The 18,893-nt window shown below is 43.5% G+C and overlaps 1 protein-coding gene across 7 annotated transcripts in view; it reads left to right on the top strand.

The window, feature by feature from the left end:
• UPF3A (UPF3A regulator of nonsense mediated mRNA decay) overlaps nt 1-6,982 on the top strand; it is a 28,469-nt gene extending 21,487 nt beyond the window's left edge. The window contains exons 9-11 of one of the 7 annotated variants that reach the window (XR_015704693.1): nt 851-1,089; nt 1,911-2,102; nt 4,126-4,267. Coding sequence is in view for 4 of the 7 variants with exons in the window: in XM_087757262.1 (XP_087613388.1) it covers nt 851-1,145; nt 4,126-4,299 (469 nt within the window). In the remaining 3 variants the exon portion in view is untranslated. Of the gene's footprint in view, nt 1-850; nt 1,146-1,910; nt 2,103-4,088 lie in introns of all 7 variants that reach the window. The other 6 variants (XR_015704694.1, XR_015704695.1, XM_087757262.1 and 3 more) reach the window with 6 other exon arrangements.
• The last annotated feature ends 11,911 nt before the right edge of the window (nt 6,983-18,893 follow it).

Raw genomic sequence — 18,893 nt, 5'->3', positions numbered from 1 at the left:
ATATATAAAAAGAAACTGCCTGTATTTGCTCCTTTTAAAGTTCAATCTATTCTGTAATCTTTCTTCATTATTTGCAGTTTGGCTGTATGAGAGAAGCACCCGCTTGCTCAACAGGAACAATGAAGTGAATAAGAGAGCTGAGAATTGTATCAGACAGGCAGCAAAATGTTGCAGATTAATAGTCTTTATAATAGAAACCCATTGCAGCATAGCAGAAATTAAGTATTATGTTGTGGTAAGGTAATGGTCTTTCACCTAAATAAAATATGCAAAGGTAGGCTAAATTGCTTGGAGACATAATAAACAAAAGCCTGGAACATAAGTATTCATTTTCACAAATGCCTTCTACAAGTTGCAACGTTGATGAATAATTTTTGTTAGAGTCATAAAACTTCACAAATTGATACATACGTGCACAATTCCTTCGAGCCCTGAATGTTCCCATTCAAGGGAATACTCGTATACATGAGTCACCTCAAGACCAGGCCACAAGAGCTAATCATGCAGCATGTGTTTATGTGAAGAGTATTGGGGAACTATTTATGGGATTGCAAAGAGGGATAAAAGTTGAAGAATGGGCCTTCCACAACAGTTGCACGAAAGTCAGATTTTGCTTGCAAAGCTTTGTCTGCTATTTTGAACTGAATGCATAGTCAGGGGCCGGACACACATGGATGAGACATTCAGCAAAATTGCACATAACCCCTTTTTAATGAGAAGAAAACAGCCTTTCCATACAATTGATGTGAATACTGTTGAATTCAAAGGAAGGCTTTGTATTGTAGCCTTCAGCAGCTTTTTTTTTACTGTTAATTGTTTGGATTTTCTTTCTTTTTATATATACTCGTAGGTCACAAAATGATAGTGACAAAGAGCAAAGAGATTTGGAGAGAAGATTTCGAGAAAAAGAACCTGAAAGACAAAGGTATCGATTGGATGATGGCAGAAAGCATAGAGCTCACTATGAGTTTGACAAGTTTGTGAGAAGGAATGAAGAAGAGCTGAAGTGGGGGAAAGGATACAACCAAGACAGAGGAAAGAAAGGGAACTACAACTACAGCTTCACTGTGGAGGCAGTAGACAAACTGGGTAAAGAGGACAAGTGTGATGACATGGCATCCAAAAAGGAGCGCATAAGAAATAAGGTTCTTTTATTCATTTAGGATAATCTTTCATTAGTTAAATATGCTTCAAGATCACAGGTTTTACTTTTGCAAACTCAGCATAAAGAAACTTTTTCAAAAAAAGCATTTCTTTATTTCATTTTCAGTCAAACCCAGACTTCTTTTTATTGTTATCAGAGGACAACAGCAGTTAAAATAAGTTAAGGTCACAGGTCTCTGCTCATTCTTATTTACAGTATATGGAAGACTTTCTGTCTTCCTTTCAACCCTAGCATTTTTAGAACGCTGTTCTTGGAAGCCTTGTATTTTATAAGCGTATTAAAAATTGTTATACTTCTGATCTGTAGTGAAATTTAAAAACTGTGGCATACTAGCCTGTTAAAAATGTACTTCCATTACCCAGCTTATAAAGTAATTATATTATGGATTGGCCAGGCATTGCTCAGTAGAGGAAATATAAGGACTTAAATAAATAGCTAATTCAGAGACCATTGTATTTAGAGGGTGTGAATGTGCAAATTCTTCAGTATTGTATACCCGCCAGTACGAAGAGGCTGTTGTTTGGTTAGGACAAATTATCCTCATGGTCAGTGTCAGGGAAAGAGCAGGTGCAAAGCCAGTGCGAGCGGGGCCTGTAGCAGGGTGCGCAGAAGAGCCGTCCCGTATTTGTCTCCCAGAGACACAGGCATCATTTGTCTCAAGCTGTCTGATTTCATGGACGTGCCAGGGGCTTTTCAGGAGGTGGCTCTCCTTGTCACCCTCATTCTCTCTCCCTTCTGATCCTAGATTTTCCACAAAAGATGACCGAAACAATCTTTTGTGTAGAAATTTATTCTGCATGTGAAACTCTCCTTTCAAACCAAGTGACTGATCTGTGATGTGGGCTGAGGCTGACAAGGAGCAAACTGGTCGTGGGCAGAGTGAGTCTGTATGGAGTGTGGATACAGCAAGTCCAGGTGGACTCGCTCTGCGTGTCAAGTAAGTCTCCTTGTGCAGACCCAGAAAGCCTGATGTGCCCCGCTTTTTGCCTATGCAAAGGTCAGCTGGGCAGTTTGGGTGAGATTTATCTGCATATACACAGTAGCTACTTTCCACATACACCGGTGGCTCAAGCTGCAGAACAGTCAGAAAAATGGCTAGTTCAGAAGCAGGAAGGTGGGAAAAGCAATTTTCCTCATGCTTGCCACACTACTCTTGAAATCTGGTGAAATATTTGCAACCTCGGAACTGGATGGTGGGTTTTGGGGGCCTTTTGTCAAGCCTTAAGAAGCCGCCTCCTTTTTATTTCCTCCCATCACACTTCTGGTAGCTTGCTGAGTCTCTGGATTAGTCCACTCTTCAAGTGCTAGATTTGTTCCCTAAACAAACTAAGCAATATCAGTAAAGGATTTTGCAGTGTGGTGACTTTTTTCCATAGAGTATTTATCATATAGATAAGCGTTAGGGGCTGAGTTTTCCAGCTTACCTATAGAATTAACAATGCCAACACAAGTTTTTAGGCAGAGGTCGAGCTTCTTTCTGAAGTTTGTAAGAATTAATTAGCAAACAAGAAGTTTCTGGTGTAAGTTACAGTTGTGCTAGCTTTCATGCAAACCGCGAGGTACAGAATCTGTGATACGAAAAACCGTTTGGACCCTTTATCGTAAACTTTCCAATGGGCACTGCTTGTCAGAAGATCTAGTTTTATGCAGCTGTTTGTGATGTAGAAAGATGTATGTTACGCGTTTCATACCACACTACAAAGCACTAACTAGAGTGATCTAGTTGTATGGCCCAATAGTGAATCTTGATATCAGGTCTAAAGAGATAGAGAGAAAAGTGGAGGAAAAAAGACAAAGGTGAAGGAAAAGGAAAGAAAAAGGGAAAATGCATATTGGGAATAAGAAAAAAGAATGAAAGAACAAAAGGCCAGAATGACTTCAAATTATGAAGGCACTTGAAAATTAATGTAGTTTGATGTAGGACAATTTCAGTGCTCTGCCACTGTCTTAAAATAGGCTGTTTAATTTTGTTTGCTAAACTTAACACAAGACTTTGGTCAAAAAGCTCAGGTTTTGGTGAACAGGTTGCTTCATAACATTAAAAATTGGTACTTGTGAGAGTCAAATACTCTTACTAGGAAAAGACTTCATAAGCAGAGTTTCTAAGCAGTATGTTTTATTATTGAAATTTCAAGAATAAAAAGTGCTCTCAAAAGCTATGGAACATCACCATTTGCAAGTTTGAGGTGTCTTTTCCTTGTAAACTGGCTCCTTCTTCCATTTTCTAGTGATCAAATCAGCGTGTGTATGATTGGGTCACTGACAAAGCCTGCACATTTTCAAATTGTACTTAACTTTGTTTGTTAGCAGTGGGTGAATTCCCCTGCTCTCATACTCAGTACGGAAGGCATGATGAAGCAGAGCAATAACTGCAATTTTATTTTGACATGTATAATGAAACTGTGCATTCCATGTTTAAATTGTGGTAACGATTCATGACTTGAAGTAGCAGTGGACACATATCCGTTGCTCAAGTTCAGTTGAGGGTAATTTTCTAGCTATTAGCTGCTAAACTGTTCTCTGGTTTGCCTTATTTTGTCATGCTTTCATGTAATATTTGTCATTTATCTGCAGAGTTGCAAGTGCACAGGCTATCGTTCTTCCTAGGTGATGTTAGTGGAGGTAGCAACGTATTTCAGAGTTTCATCTGTAATACTGTGTTTGATAATTGTCTGCAGTATTTCTCCTTGTTTACATCAAATGTATCATAGGATCTTTAACTTTTACAGCTTTCTTCATTTATTCAGAATGCTTGGCTCCCAAGAATAGTGTTATAAACAAGACAGATATTAAATACTCAGTCTATTTTCATTACACTCGATTTTTTTCCTGGGCCTTATGAAACATAAAGTGATTTAACACAAAATCTACTTTCTTCACAAACATTCCTGACTTTAAAATCCCACGTATGTATCCCACACAGGTTCCTCAGAGCGTTAACCACATCTCCTTCCTTCTAGGATCGCCCAGCCATGCAGTTATACCAGCCAGGAGCTCGCATTCGAACACATACGGGATCTACAAGTAAAACCTATGACTGCAGTGGGAAATCCTTTGAAGATGCTCTTGATAAAAAGTATGAGGCAGATAATTCAGCTGGAGGTGGTTCTGAGAAGAGCGAGGAAGCAGAATAAAACAAACTGGAGGAAAGACTTGTGAAAAGGGTTGAACTTAAGATTCAGTGTCATCACAAAAAATCCATAGGGCTGTTTCAGAACTCCACAGGCGATCGCACCAACAAAATTGTAATAGCTCTGCCTCTTACTTTCTGTAAAATAAAGGGAAGAGTGACTGGAGGCGTATAAAGCATCTTACAGCAAAGGAATATAGTTGCTTTTTTACAAAAAAGCAGAGCAAACACTGTTTGCCTAATTTAAAAGCAGTTCAATATTTTATTAGATTTACCTTGAAATAGAAAACCTCTAATAGTTTTAAAGGAGTATTTATATGAGACTTTTCAGAAGCTATTTCACCTTTTCAAGTCTAAAGAAATGAAAGGTAGATTTGCATCAGTTTGAAATCTGAGGCACTTTAAATGTATTTATTTGGTGCATGACATGAGGGCCCGAGGACCCCTTCCTGCACGCGGCAGCGGCAGGGGCTGCTGCCGGGAGCTGCAGTCGGACTCGGCGGGACCGGCCCGGGGAGGAAGCTCTGGACCCAGCAGAGGTTGCAGGAGGAGGCCCACAGTTTGCACAGTTGTGAGAAATGTCCGTTGGTATCCGTACCTCATTGTGTTTACGTTGTTTTTCAATTAACTATAGCGTCGGATAAGTGTTACTAAAGCTACAAGTGTGCTGTTAAAGAGTTCGTCATTTTCTGAGCCACTTCTGCCTTTTTTGTTTCAATAGAGTCTTGTGCTTAAAACAGAAGAAAGCTAACGCAAACCTCAGCACTTAAACAATCTATCTGGTTTTAATAAAGTAGCTGTTTTTTATGGTTTTGACACTGACTTTTAAAAAAAAAGTGGTTGTACAGTGATGACTTTTTATATGCTAATGTTTCATATAAGTTGCGGTTGCAGGATTTGGATAAATGTATGCTACAGGAATGTTCTGCAGTTCTATTTGTTAAAAAAATACACGCACATGAATGTCAACTGCAAACTACCATTTTGTAACATCTAGGCCAAATTCTGCCCTCTGATGCGGGCACATATATATATATGTGTATGCGTGTGTATATATTTTCCATTGGTTTCAATGATAGCCGCGTGTTTACGGAAGGGCAGAACATGTTCATTTGTCTTTCATGGCTGAAAATTTCTCAGTTGTCTGAAACTGAGACCTGCTTTGTCATTGAAGTTAAATAGTAAGATATTAATTTATTTTTACATCCTCTTTGAACATTTTATTATTAAGCATAACATCTAATTGTTCTAGACTGAAATATTATTTATTGTATTTTCCCAGATATTAAGCATTAAATAGAATAAAAGCAAAAAGATTTTGACTATGATTTTGAGATGTCATCTTCTGCAATTTTTTCATCTATTACTCTAGAAAAATTAAGTGAGATGCTGTGCTACTTGGTATTCTTCAGAAGCAGATAAAAATACAGTTGAGAAGAATTTTAATATCAAGCTCCCTGAGCGAGCTGCCAACTAAAATTACATCAAGCTTAAGAGAGAGTTAGCTCCATCTACAGTTTATCATGTTTACTAAGTTTATCGTGACCGCAGAGAAAGGATTTTGTCTTGGCGTCCTGGCTGAGTCAGGTAGCGCCAGCACGGGGCAGGCTTCCCCCTCAGAGGACGGGCCCAGCCTGGGCCGAGGAGAAGGAGACCTCCCAGGAAAGTTCTCCTGCAGCAGAGCCGGACAGGGCCGAGATCTTCTCCAGACCAGGCTCTGCTCAGACGTGAGCGTCTCCCACCCGCCTGGATGCCCGGGGGGGCTGGAGGAGAGGTCTCGCTCCCTCCGTGAGAGGGACCCGCAGCAGCCGGAAAAGCGGCGGTTTTGCACATGGTCGAGCTTGCTGTCTTTCGGCCAAGGGTGGCTTTCAGGCTACTCCCCCACCTCCACCCGAGCGCCTAGGTTATGAGTACCTCTTGATAGCATTATGGGTGATTACCTAAACACAGTTTATTTAGCAGTAGTTTTCCATTTGGGGCTTCTTATTTTCCATCTCTTTTAGTTACCAGAGAGTGGACGTCAAACCTCGACTCAGTAAAAACTGTCAGGGTTTAAACACCCGTGTCTGTCAGGCCAGGCTGCCGTGCCCTCACTGACCGGGACTCCTGCAGCCCGGTTCTTCGCTTAGTTTTGCTTTCTTGTGAATGCAGCCTCTTGCACGGGGGCGCAGAGAGCCCGGCCTTTGACTTCTGTGCTCACATGGAAGGAATTCGCAGGACATTCGGATTTGGACGTGGAGAGATCGCTCACCGGTGTCTGCGCCATGGCTGCGTCCCGAGAGCCCCAGCTGCCGGACAGCTTGGCTGTGCCACTCCAGGAGCTCTTGGGACAAGCGCTGTTATTCAGCAGGTACCGGCACGGTTCCCCCCACGCCCGAGGGGCCCGGCGGAGGGTACCGGCCACCACCAGCAGCATCCGAGCGTTTCTGTAGCCACGCAACAAGGAGGAGCTGCCACCTGCTCCACGCTTGCTCCTGCTTCTACGCGCCTCCCGGTGACACCAGACAAACGCAGGCTCGCAGCGTGTCTTTGTGCAAACTCAGCGTGGCGTGAGAGCTTTATTGCCACAACAGTAACTTTGTTTTGCAAATTCAGCTTCGCTGTAAGTAGACAGGGCATCCCTGCGGAATGGGAGTTGTGTCTGGTTACACCACAGCTGACTTCTTTGGTGCCGTCTGTTTTCTCACTTTCAAAATATAGTGCTCTACATTTAATAAAAAACTTCAGCAGCTTGGTAGCTTCCCTCAATGTCTGTTGCCCTGTTTCTTACTGAGTCCTGAGGTCGCCGACATCTAGCAATATGGAAATCACCCTGTGCACGGAACTGGAATTGGGCTCCAGTCTGTCACTAACTATCGCGTTAAGGGAAACTGATGTGGAACAGAAATATTCAGTTAAAAAAACCTGCATTCGTGCCTGTCGCAGTTTTAAGGAGAAGCTTATCTGACTCCAAAACATTGTTCTGACAACTTCACGTTCCATTTTTAAACACATTCTGCTGCTTTTTAATTTAAAATCCAATGTCTGTAAGTTGTTTTCAGAGAGTCTTTGGAGGTCTTGGCTCACCTCCCCAGCCGCGGTAAGCCAACACTGCTCTTCGTGCTGCAGGCGGTTTCTTTGCTAGCCTCCATTTGCAGCATTAGTCCTGAATGGCCCAAAGAAAGGTGCGAAATGGTAACAGGACAAAAAACACCGACTATGCGCAAAATTGCATTGAACATCAAAATAAAACATGCTTAAAAAGGAAAAAAAAAAAAAATTAAACTCATTTCTCTCCCAAACCTGAAGTAATACAGAATATTAAAAATCAGCGGGAAGTGTGACTTGCAAGTTGGTGGTGCTGTTTGAGTCTTAAATGATGAGAGGAGAAACTTAAAATTCTCAAGTGATTATTATTTATTTATAACTGTTTCCTTTGAAAGAAAGAATATGTGAAACAAATGGGAAACCTATTGAGCCTTATCTGGTAATTTCCAAGTGACTTAAAACAACGTGCTCTGTCTTCTCCGCATCCACTTGGGCTTTTCACTGAAGCTCATCAGCTTCTTGAGGACTGAAAATGTCATCTTCCTCTTACCAAGAGCTGGTTTCTCTCTTAACAGTTTAACTCTCTCCCAAACCTCTTCACTGCTGCATAACTAGAAAATAAATATTTTCCAGATATATTTCATGATTTACACTTCATGAAGCCACATCCCGATCTCCTGAACATGTCCCATTTGCATATCACATCTACAGCTATGTAAATACCTATCAGAGGCTCGTTACTGTTACATATATAAATATCACAGTATTTTGATTCAAACGGACACAAGCACAGAAGGGGTCGGACTGCAGTTGTAAAGACAGTGCTCTTTGCCCAATTCCAACTAGCAGCCTCGGTTAGAAAAATGAAATACTCTCCAAAAGAGTAAAGACTAACTTCAGAGGGGTTTTAGATGCTGGTACAAAAATGGCACATTGCCTCATGGTCAATCCATATTGCCTCCCAGCATGTGCAGAAGGCAGGAGATACAAAAAGATGCAGAAGTGGGAAGCTCTTTTTTTTTTTTTCCTCTTTAAAAATGTTTATATATTCTAAATTCAAATATTAATATTCTGCATAAAACTTGCAGGATTTTTTTTTTTTTTAATCACGATCTCAGTTGCCCGCTCTTGTGAACAGAGAGAAAAGTAACGCGAGAAGGATCCAGCAGGCCAGACGGAGGGTTTAGGTTATCCACAGCATGAAGGACCTGGCCTGTTGCTCCTGATCTGTGCCCAGGTCTGTTTTGTACTGCTTTCCACCTCTGGTTACCGCAGAAATGCGGATGGTTCTACTGAATGAGACTGAAGCGAAGTTCCACCTCATATTGTTTCTTAACAGTGAACTTGAATACGAGCACCGATATCTGACATTACCTGCTGCAACTTCTTGCATGTTTTTGACAGCTGTTGAAGGTCATCAGCATCCAGAAATGACAGTATGTGTATAATTATGTTCGCGGGCATTCGGATGAGGAAATCATAATGCCTCTGACATAAATTAACTGCGTACTCCAGTGCGTTGTTGCCAAAGATGTTCCTCACCTGCTCTGTGTTACCAGAAAAGAACAAGACAGAGAAGAAGAAACACAAAATAGTTCTCAATTAACCTGATTATTTTAAAACGTGACCATGAATGCAATAAAATTGGGCTAGGAATATGTCAGTGCTTCAGTGTTAGGAGGAAAGAGGTTGGGAGAAGCTGGGACTCCAGAAGAGACAACAGATGGGGCCATTGCTGCATACCTTGATGAGAAAGAGGAAGGATGAGCTGAGGACAGGCTGGATGCTGGCTGTCCCTGCAATAGCAGGGACATTGGGCATGACAGTGGTTCAAAACTTGTCTGAAGCATTGACACGGGCTGCGTGGACAGCACCTACCAGCCTGGTCCTGCTGGGGACCCCACAGCCCCCGTACACATTGATCAGGCAGACCTATGACAGCCTTCAAGCAGCAAAGAGGGTCTGCAGCTACCACAGCCATTTTTCAGTGGTATAAAGGCAGAGGAGGGCATTGCTGCTCAAAGTACTTCTCTTTCACAGAGCAGAAGAGAAGAGAAAAGAGACGTGAAGATGCACCGGGTGCTGCACAGCTTCACGTTGCAGGCGTACAGCGTACCAAAGCTCCCGTTCCCCAGGCTGGTCCCAGCTCCTGGCTCTGGACCCAGCACATGCGAGGCTCTGGAGGATCGAGGTTTGAACGTGCTGTCCCTGAACAAGCCATTCACACAGCCCAAAAGGTATTTTCCTTGTCCTTTTAGCCCTTTTACTGGAGATAACCACAGGATAAACGCCCTGCTGCTGAGGGAGAGAGGACCTGTCAGGGCCCCGGGTGTACCACGGGGCTCTGCAGCTGCCTCCCGCCCGCTCCGAGTCGTTTGCCTGGCTGTGCGTTTCCCGGCTTGACCTCGGACCTCCTCGTCCACTCCTGACCCATCGGGGAGGGCAGAGCGCCTGCCCAGCCTGGCTCCCAGCTCCCGGCTCCCCTTCCCTCGCGGAGCAGCCATCTCTCTGCCTCTCCTGCAGCTGCTACCACAGAGAGGGGACTCGCTCCACTGACAGTAATGTTGTTTAGTTCAGAGTTGGGTGTTCTGCCTTCCCTGAAAAGTTACAACTCAAGACAATCCATGGAAATGAAATGAAATACTCAACAGAGGTAATTTAGCCCTCCACACAGGGCAAAATCCAAAACAATTTAAAAGGGAATATTAAGTGTGATTAGCTTAGGGATGTCAAATGAAAAATGGAAACACTTCCACAGCTGAATAAACTCAGTGTTGTTTTCTTAATTTATAACACTATCCTGCAACACAAACATTGCAGGGGTGAATCTACTGCTGGGATCCTACGGGTCTGAGCTGAGGGGAGCAGCCAGAAAAGGCCGGTCGAGTCTCCTTCCTTCAGAGGTCGCTGCCCGGCTGCGACACAGAACCGTAGACTGCTTTGGGATGGAAGGGACCTTTAGAGGCCATCTAGTCCAACCCCCCTGCAATGGGCAGGGGCATCTTCAACTACATCAGGTTGCTCAGAGCCCCGTCCAACCTGACCTTGAATGTTTCCAGGGATGGGGCATCTACCACCGCCCTGGGCAACCTGTTCCAGTGTTTCACCACCCTCATTGTGAAATTTTTTTTCCTTATATCTAGTCTGAATCTACCCTCTTTTAGTTTAAAACCATTACCCCTTGTCCTGTCACAGCAGGCCTTGCTAAAAAGTCTGTCCCCATCTTTCCTGTAGGCCCCCTTCAAGTACTGGAAGGCTGCAATAAGGTCTCCCCAGAGCCTTCTCTTCTCCAGGCTGAACAACCCCAGCTCTTTCAGCCTTTCCTCATAGCAGAGGTGCTCCATCCCTCTGATCGTTTCTGTGGCCCTTTTGTGACATCTTGATGCCGGAGGATGACCGAGCTCCCACCCGCCCCGGGCACTGCCTCCCCGCTGGCCTGCCGGTCCTGCAGGGTGTGGAGGTACGCCATTTACACTGGCTGCACACCAACAGGGATCCCTCTTCTGCAGGTGGATTGCTGCCGGGAACATACAAAGGAAATTTGTGAGGCAAAAAAAACTTGCTGCAAAAACCACATGGCAGATGTTACACATGAGAAGTTTTAACAAATTCACAGGAGTTTTTTACACATTCACTTCTTGTCTTTGTTGTAGCTCATTTTTTAAAATTTTCTGTAATATAGCCAAAAGTGTGACAAAAATACAATTATTCATATTAAGAATGATGTTTGTTAATTATGGAAACTTATTCTGAGCCAAATGCTCATGGAGATGGCTGAAACTATTTTCACAGTATTTTCTTGACAGAAGGCATAATAAGAAACTCCACGTGACAAACAACTTCTTTGAATTTTACCATTAGAAAACACTATTATTGAAAGATGGTTTTGAGAGATTAGTATGAAACTATGAGTTCCACATCGGTCATTTCCAAGGCCAAAGCTAGTTCTGCACAGATCATAGAATCACAGAACAGTTTAGGTTGGAAGGGACCTTTAAAGGCCATCTAGTCCAACCCCCCCTGCAGTGAGCAGGGACATCTTCAACTACATCAGGTTCCTCAGAGCCCCGTCCAACCTGACCTTGAATGTTTCCAGGGATGGGGCATCTACCACCGCCCTGGGCAACCTGTTCCAGTGTGTCACCACCCTCATTGTAAAAAATTTCTTCATTATATCTAGTCTGAATCTACCCTCTTTTAGTTTAAAACCATTATCCCTTGTCCTGTCACTACAGGCCCTGCTAAAAAGTTTGTCCCCATCTTTCTTATAGGCGCCCGTCAAGTACTGGAAGGCTGCAGTAAGGTCTCCCCAGAGCCTTCTCTTCTCCAGGCTGAACAACCCCAGCTCTCTCAGCCTTTCCTCATAGCAGAGGTGCTCCATCTCTCTGATCATTTTTGTGGCCCTCCTCTGGACCCGCTCCAACAGGTCCGTGTGCTGAGGACCCCAGGGCTGGACGCAGTGCCCTCGACCTGCTGGCCACGCTGCTTTTGATGCAGCCCAGGGTACGGTTGGCTTTCTGGGCTGTGAGCATACATTGCCGGCTCATGTCCAGCTTCTCATCCACCAGTACCCCGAAGTTCTTGTCTGTAGGACTGCTCTCAATCCCTTCATCCCCCAGCCTGTATTGGTGCTGGGGCTTGCCCTGCCCCATGTGCAGGACCCTGCACTTGGCCTTGTTGAACTTCATGAGGTTCACACAGGCCCATTTCTCCAGCTTGTCCAGGTCCCTCAGGCCTGTCAACCTCACCGCTCAGCTTGGTGTCATCTGCAAACTTGCTGAGGGTGCACTCGATCCCGCTGTCTGTCATTGATAAAGATATTAAACAGTACTGGTCCCAGTACAGACCCCTGAGGGACACCACTTGTCACCGATCTCCATCTGAACATTGAGCCTTTGACCACTACTCTCTGGATGTGACCATCCAACCAATTCCTCATCCACCAAACAGTCCACCCATCCAATCCATAGCTCACCAATTCAGAGAGAAGGATGTTGTGGGGGACCATGTCAAGGGCCAGATAGACGACATCCATAGCTCTTCCCTTGTCCACTGATGTAGTCACTCCATCGTAGAAGGCCATTAGGTTGGTCAGGCAGGACTTGCCCTTGGTGAAGCCACGCTGGCACAGTTTGTAGTACCTGGAGGCAAATCAAATCTCTAGTTGGAAACCTTTCATAAAAGACAAGTTTCTGAATGCTTGTATTAAATACGCTTGTCAGAGCCAACTGAGAATTCAGAAGAACTCTCATTCCCAGAAGAATAATTTTAACACTCAGCTATAGTTCAGCGATGTTAATTCAAAGAACAAAAAGTCCACTACTTCTCTTAAGTATTACTTTTGCTCTCGGAGGTTTACAGCAAGGGACAGATTCTCAGCTACTGTAAACCAGCATAACTCCACTGAAACTAATTTGTCCCTGTACTAAAAGAACTGGTCATTTGCAAAAACAGCAATCAGGAGCATGGCCAGCAGGCCAAGCAGATTTATGTAGCAACATGAAATAGCCAGGTGGCTACAGAAAGGAAGAAGCCTGGCCAACATTTTTCTAAATAGTCCTAGAAAGGTTACATTCACACACACGTCAGTGAATGAGCTATGAGAAATGAATAATGGGATGTAACTTTCCTTTCCTGACTATCGGTTTGGGTGAAAAAATAAGAAATGAGGAATATGCATTATTTTGAAGGTTCTGCACTTGCTGAATTAATCTGGGTCAGATATTGGCTCGAATTTTTAGTTTAAGCTCTCCAAAATGTATTGGTCTTGAAAGTTTTCAGCATTTCAGTGCTATAAAATTGTACGTCAAATAAAACATTGCTTTCATTATCATCCATTATTTTTGAGACAAGACCTACCCTATTAGCTGGTGTCAGGTAAACACTTTGCAAAGACACAGCAGCCTAGTTTAAAGTGTTCAGCACTTTCTCTCGGGATCACCTGAATCCCCAAAAGAACTTGCCTCTGCTCCCTAACATCAGTCATTTCAGTAAAGGGTAGCAAAAAAAAATGAAGGAACAAAACATGGACCTCAGCTCCACCAGGTGTGCGGCAACCTACCACTCTACTTCTGTGGCAGGGCAAACCCCGTATGGTCTGAACTTCAGGAACAGCAGCCAGCTAGCACCTGCTTTTGGTGGTTTGAGTTCAGTAGTGCTGAGGAGAATGCTGAGGGTCTTCAAAACACAGAAACCAGCCTGCAACAGAGCTGTAGAGGTACTGATGTGTCTGAGTTTCATGGACCACCTATCAAAGGACTTAAGGCTTTGAACAACTATTTTCTTTTTCTTTCATTTTTTTTTAATTCACGCCTAAGGTTTTTCAGCCATGACTTACACCTCTACATTGGGCATCTGAGAGGAAGAGCTGTGACTCTAAGAGAAGGCAACAGGGAGATCACCTTCCTACAGAGGCTCCTTCTCCCCCTCTGCGACAGCCCCAAGATTGCCGCATAGTCTTGGGGGAAAGCTACCACCTTGAGACAAAGCAGCGAGGAGAAGCTGTGGGAGTTGGTTAAAGCAGCTCAGTGGTGATCGAGACTCCTTCTGCGCTGCCAGGGTGCTGGGACCTCGCTGGAGCAGGGGTGGCTCTCACCCCACCGGGGCTTTACAGACCTCACTACCAGCTGTCTGGGTTGTTCTGTTGCAGTAGTGACATGTCCTGGCAGCATCACGTCACGGAGATAGGAGAACAATGCCATACAAAACCTATACAAAACACTATAGGTTATTCCTTATCAAGAGAATGCTAACCAGATGAGATTATTTAATTTTTGTATGTTGGAAAACAGAAAAAATGGTCATTGTCTTGTAAAGGCCCTTGTGATTGTCTCCTTCTGTGCCCCTTTTTCTGTTCAGCCCTGGTTGCTACGTTACAAGCAAGGAGTTGCCACATGTAACATACCTATTTTCCACAGCAAACAGACATTTTCCCATCCATAGATTTTATTTTACTTATTCTTTTAGGACATTACACTCTTTTCATGTGTTTGTGCACCAGTGCTCCTGCTCTCACCCGCCATCCCCAGGTTCACGGAGAAAGGCACAGGGCAACTTGTTCTTTTAGTCCTCCGCTGCATTATACACTTACACGTGTGCGTGCATGCACACACACACAGAGGGATACATGCATTTTTTAATACAAAATACTACAGATTTTCTTTGCAGAGCCCCACCAGCTGACAAACGTTAGTGTCTCTACCGTATGGGGTATATAAAGACAAGTTCCCTGTCCCATTCAGAAAATTAAAATGGGAGACACAAATAGCTAATGCTGGAACTGAGCACACCCCGTTAGTTCAGCTGTACGGACGCTATTAAGCCCGCTTTCCTTTCTCTTTCTTTTATTGCCTTGTCCTGCGCTGAGCTCTCTCCCCAGACACAGCTGATGAACCTGCATTAGGGGAGGCTGCAGTACGTGACTCCCTGGCCCGCGTGAACCCTACACAAAAGGCCCGAGACCCATTGAAGCCCCGAGCCATGTCTCTCCCAAGAGGCAGAGGCTCCTGAGAGGCCCCAGACAGCTCTGCGCTGCCCCTTCCCTTCCTTCCGCATGGCCCCGCTTGCTGCCGCACGCTGGAGGCCAGCAAAGACCTCAGGTTCCCCTTTCCTTCCTCTCTAATAGGACAAATGCCACAGACGGCAGATGATAGACAGAGTTTCAGATGATTTTCCATCCTCACCATACGAAGGATGAGCCACGCCGGTTGTGTGCTGGGCTGGTGTGAATTTGTTTTTGATACGCAAGCACCAGAAGGTGGCGATTACCGGCGCTTCAGCAGGTACGGGCAGAACATGGCAATACGAGATCCGATGGAAAGTGCATCTGACCTCCTCTCTGACAAGAGACACCAGATGGCTACGGCTGAGCCGGACAAGCACACAGGTTGTCCTCCCAGGTTACAGCAATTTCTGTTTCAGAGACTTACCGAAACAAGGCAGTATATTTGCGTTTAATAGTCCTTGACACATTTTTTTTGCACGAGTTAACACAATCGCTTTTTGTATCCAAAGAAACCTCAGCAATTGAAATATCCTGTGGCAAGGGGTCCCGTGGGTTTCTTAGGTACTGTGTGGGAAGAGCCACCCTCTTCTGTTTCGTCCAACTTGCCTCCTGCTAGTTTCGTTTGATGCCCCCTTGTTCTTTCAGTAGAAGTAATTATCGTGTCCTCTCATAGCAGTTGCTCCATGTCACAGCCCCTTTTCCTCAAATGTCCTCACATCCAACTTGCTTGTTGACAGCGAACAGTCAGCTGACATCTGCAGAGAATTAGCTACTAAAATCCCAAGTTATTTTTTCCTAAATAAGATCAATACCTCAAAGCTGGTTATAATACAATGTTAAGGTTAGGACTGTATGTTTTATTCCTACCTACATTTGGGCTGCTTCTGTGATTTTATCATTCGGTACCGTGATTGCCTACTGCAGCTCTTCAACGTGACTTTCATTCCTATTGCCCTGAATAATACAATGTCATTGGCAGACTTTGTCACCTCACCACCCCGGCCCCTGTTCCAAACCAGTTAGGAGTACATTGCTAGCACAGACCTCCCTCCATTTCAGAAAACTGGCCATTTACTCCTCTCGAAACCAGTTTTTGTACCCTTGGGAGACCTTCCCTGTTGTCTCATACTGACTTAGCTTCTTCACAAGCCTTTGGTGAGACACCTTATTGAATATTAGTTGTAAATCTAAGTGGACTAACTCAATCCATCTTGCTCACTTTTTGTATCTTTAAAAGATGCCTACTGATCTTCCCCTTGCAAAAGATACGTTGACTCCTTCCTGATATCCCACATATGCCTATATTTTTATTCTGTTATAGTTTTGGGTTTTTTTTCATCTGCCTGGTAGATGACCACATCAGATCTACTGGTCTGAAATTTCTAGATCCCAGAGAAATTCTTTTTAAGAACTGGTGTCAGATTATCGACCTGGCATTTTTCCTGATTCCAGACTCAGCTTAAAGTCAAAGATCATAACATCCCATTTAAATTTCAGCCATTTCAGTCTTTTTTAGAAGCTCTTGAGTGACTATTATCTGGTTCTGGCAATATGTTTCTCTCTCTTGTTTTTCCTAATTTTTCCATATATGTTGCCCATATGGAAGCTTATGTGCAGGTATCAGTGTCATCAGAACACTACAATTGCATTTACAAAAGCCACAACAAAATCAGTTCAACATAGCTCAAAACAAGTTATGCTAAGAACTAGAAAACACTCTTGAAATTTCTGTCAAAGACAGGATTTTTGACTCTGTGCCACATGTTAGTGGAGGGTAGGGCAGTGGTTTGGGTTAAGTTTCACGATATACTTACTCCATTAATTTACTTTCCTGTAACCATTCACTATTTGCCACTGGTGTGCTTTTCTTATGACAAGTTTCTGCAAAAAGAGAATGTAAGAATAATGGAGGAAAGGAATCATCAGAAAAATATTAAAGAAAAAGAAAAGGAGTTGTGACAGTAACAACTACAGTTCTGTGGAGTTTCTTTTGAAATGTTAATATTTTTGTAGTACGTGAGAGTGTTGAACGAATCAATGACAAGCACCTACATCCTGCCCTAGGTGTTGTTAACGTTCAGAAGGACTTCAACAGTATTAGCAGAAATACTACGAATTTACAGAACCTGTGTAAAAACCACCTGGAACCTTTAGAAATGCTAGACATACCGTAATCTCCAGTCGGGAGTTAACTGGCCTGATGTTCCTCCTATAGCTCAAGAAGTATACGCATTTCTGTCGTGCTGTTTAGTGCCACTGCCGATTTTTTTTCTGAAAAGAACCTCCAGTCAGTTCCTCAAATTACAGCTTAAGCCTGGAGATCTGAGCTTTGCTGATGAAATCTGCATCCAAGATACACTGGACAAAAATATTTAGCAAAAGACCAACTATTTATTCAGAAGCGCTAAACAAAGGTATAATAGTCAGGAGATAAAAAAAAAGGCACTAAAAATAGACATGGCCTTACCTAATCTCACCGTTTCAGAACCACTGAGAACCGGACATAAGTTTAATTTTCTGGACATCTCTTACCTTACCTGGTATAGTAATGTGGTATAGGGGTGAATAGGCTGGGGAAGTACTATTTTTAAGGATATGTAAGTCTAATAATAACAGCATCAATGACAAATTGAATCTATAATAGCAGCGAACTTAAATTCCTGCTGGGAGTCGTGGGAGAGATATAAGACTATCTAACAGGAGTTTTATTTGTGGCTGCCTGAACTAAATATTTATATTAAAATGTCAGCCAAAATAAATAATGTGGAGGTCTTGGAACAGGCAGAAGTAAACATAGCTACACAAATAATATAAAGGAGAAAGTTGTCTTGGCCAAGCTTCGAGAGGGCCCAACATTGAGCTTAGTCCAGCTCTGCTTTAGTAATCCCATGACGAACGAAAGTTTGACACAGAAGGACCTTTCCTAGCATCGCACTGACTGTAGCAGAAAACAGAAAGACTGAACAAGCCCCATGAACCGACCCAGCGTAGCCCAGCACGGTCCAGTGCTGGTGATAAATAACATTTACCCGATGGCCTGAAAAGCGTATGGTATTAACAAAGGATCCATGACTGCTTTCCTGGATTAAACACAATCTTTTCAAGTGTTGCTGAAAATGGCTAACAGGGATTGAAGGGAAACAACCATTTATAATTTAGGAAGAGGTTTATAATTTAATATATTAGTTTAATATAATGCAGGAAGAGATCTCTTGGAAGATGTTGGACGACAGAAAGACCATAAAGACGTGCTGGTATTTTAAAAGAAAGTCATGTAACATAAAGTAAGTTAATACAGAAAAAAAGCCTTTTTCTGCTGTAAACTGTAAATTAATTTAACCTGATGTTACACCTTTAGCCTACGGAAGGGAAAGGACTCAGCTGCAAATCAACACACCCCTATTTCAACGCCTTTATAAAGGTGTCTATCTGGAGCAAGGTATGTAAGCTCTCCTTAGAGTCAACAGAGATCTCGGTTTGATGCATTCATCTAACCAGCACCACGTAGAGACACCTGAATCGCTCTGGGGTTTCTGCCTGGCCTCCGGTGACCATTCCAGAAGGAGCAGGTCCTCTGCGTCACACTCACTAGCCCTGCGCAGATGTCTCAGATACCCTGGGGCACTTCAAAGAGCCCTCACTGTTTATATTTAGGCAACTGGACCGAGCCCATCACCAGCACGGTCAGTAAAGCCTAGGAGCTACGTAGATCACCCTGGAATAGGTACCTGAGTTCAGTCAGTTGAATAGCTCCCTGGAGCTGCACTGACAATCACAGCAGCTGAGACATAGAGTAGAATAGAATAGAATGGAATAGAATAGAATGGAACAGAACAGAACAGAACAGAATTAGAATAGAATAGAATAGAATAGAATAGAATAGAATAGAATAGAATAGAATAGAATAGAATAGAATAGAACAGAACAGAATAGAATAGTTCAGTTGGAGGCAACCTACAACAATCCTTCTCACTGTGTGGCCTGGTGGACATTAGCTCTGGCGCAGCAAGGGGACGGCTGATAGGGGTGGTCTCTGGGTGCAGGGTTGTTTTCTGCCATGGCCTGAG

This window comes from Nipponia nippon, unplaced genomic scaffold, assembly GCF_047370975.1.
Source record: "Nipponia nippon isolate SJK-2023a ecotype South Korea unplaced genomic scaffold, ASM4737097v1 scaffold_2, whole genome shotgun sequence".
NCBI lineage: Eukaryota > Metazoa > Chordata > Aves > Pelecaniformes > Threskiornithidae > Nipponia > Nipponia nippon.
The sequence above is the reverse complement of the archived record's forward strand: the minus strand, read 5'-3'. Positions and strand labels throughout refer to the sequence as shown.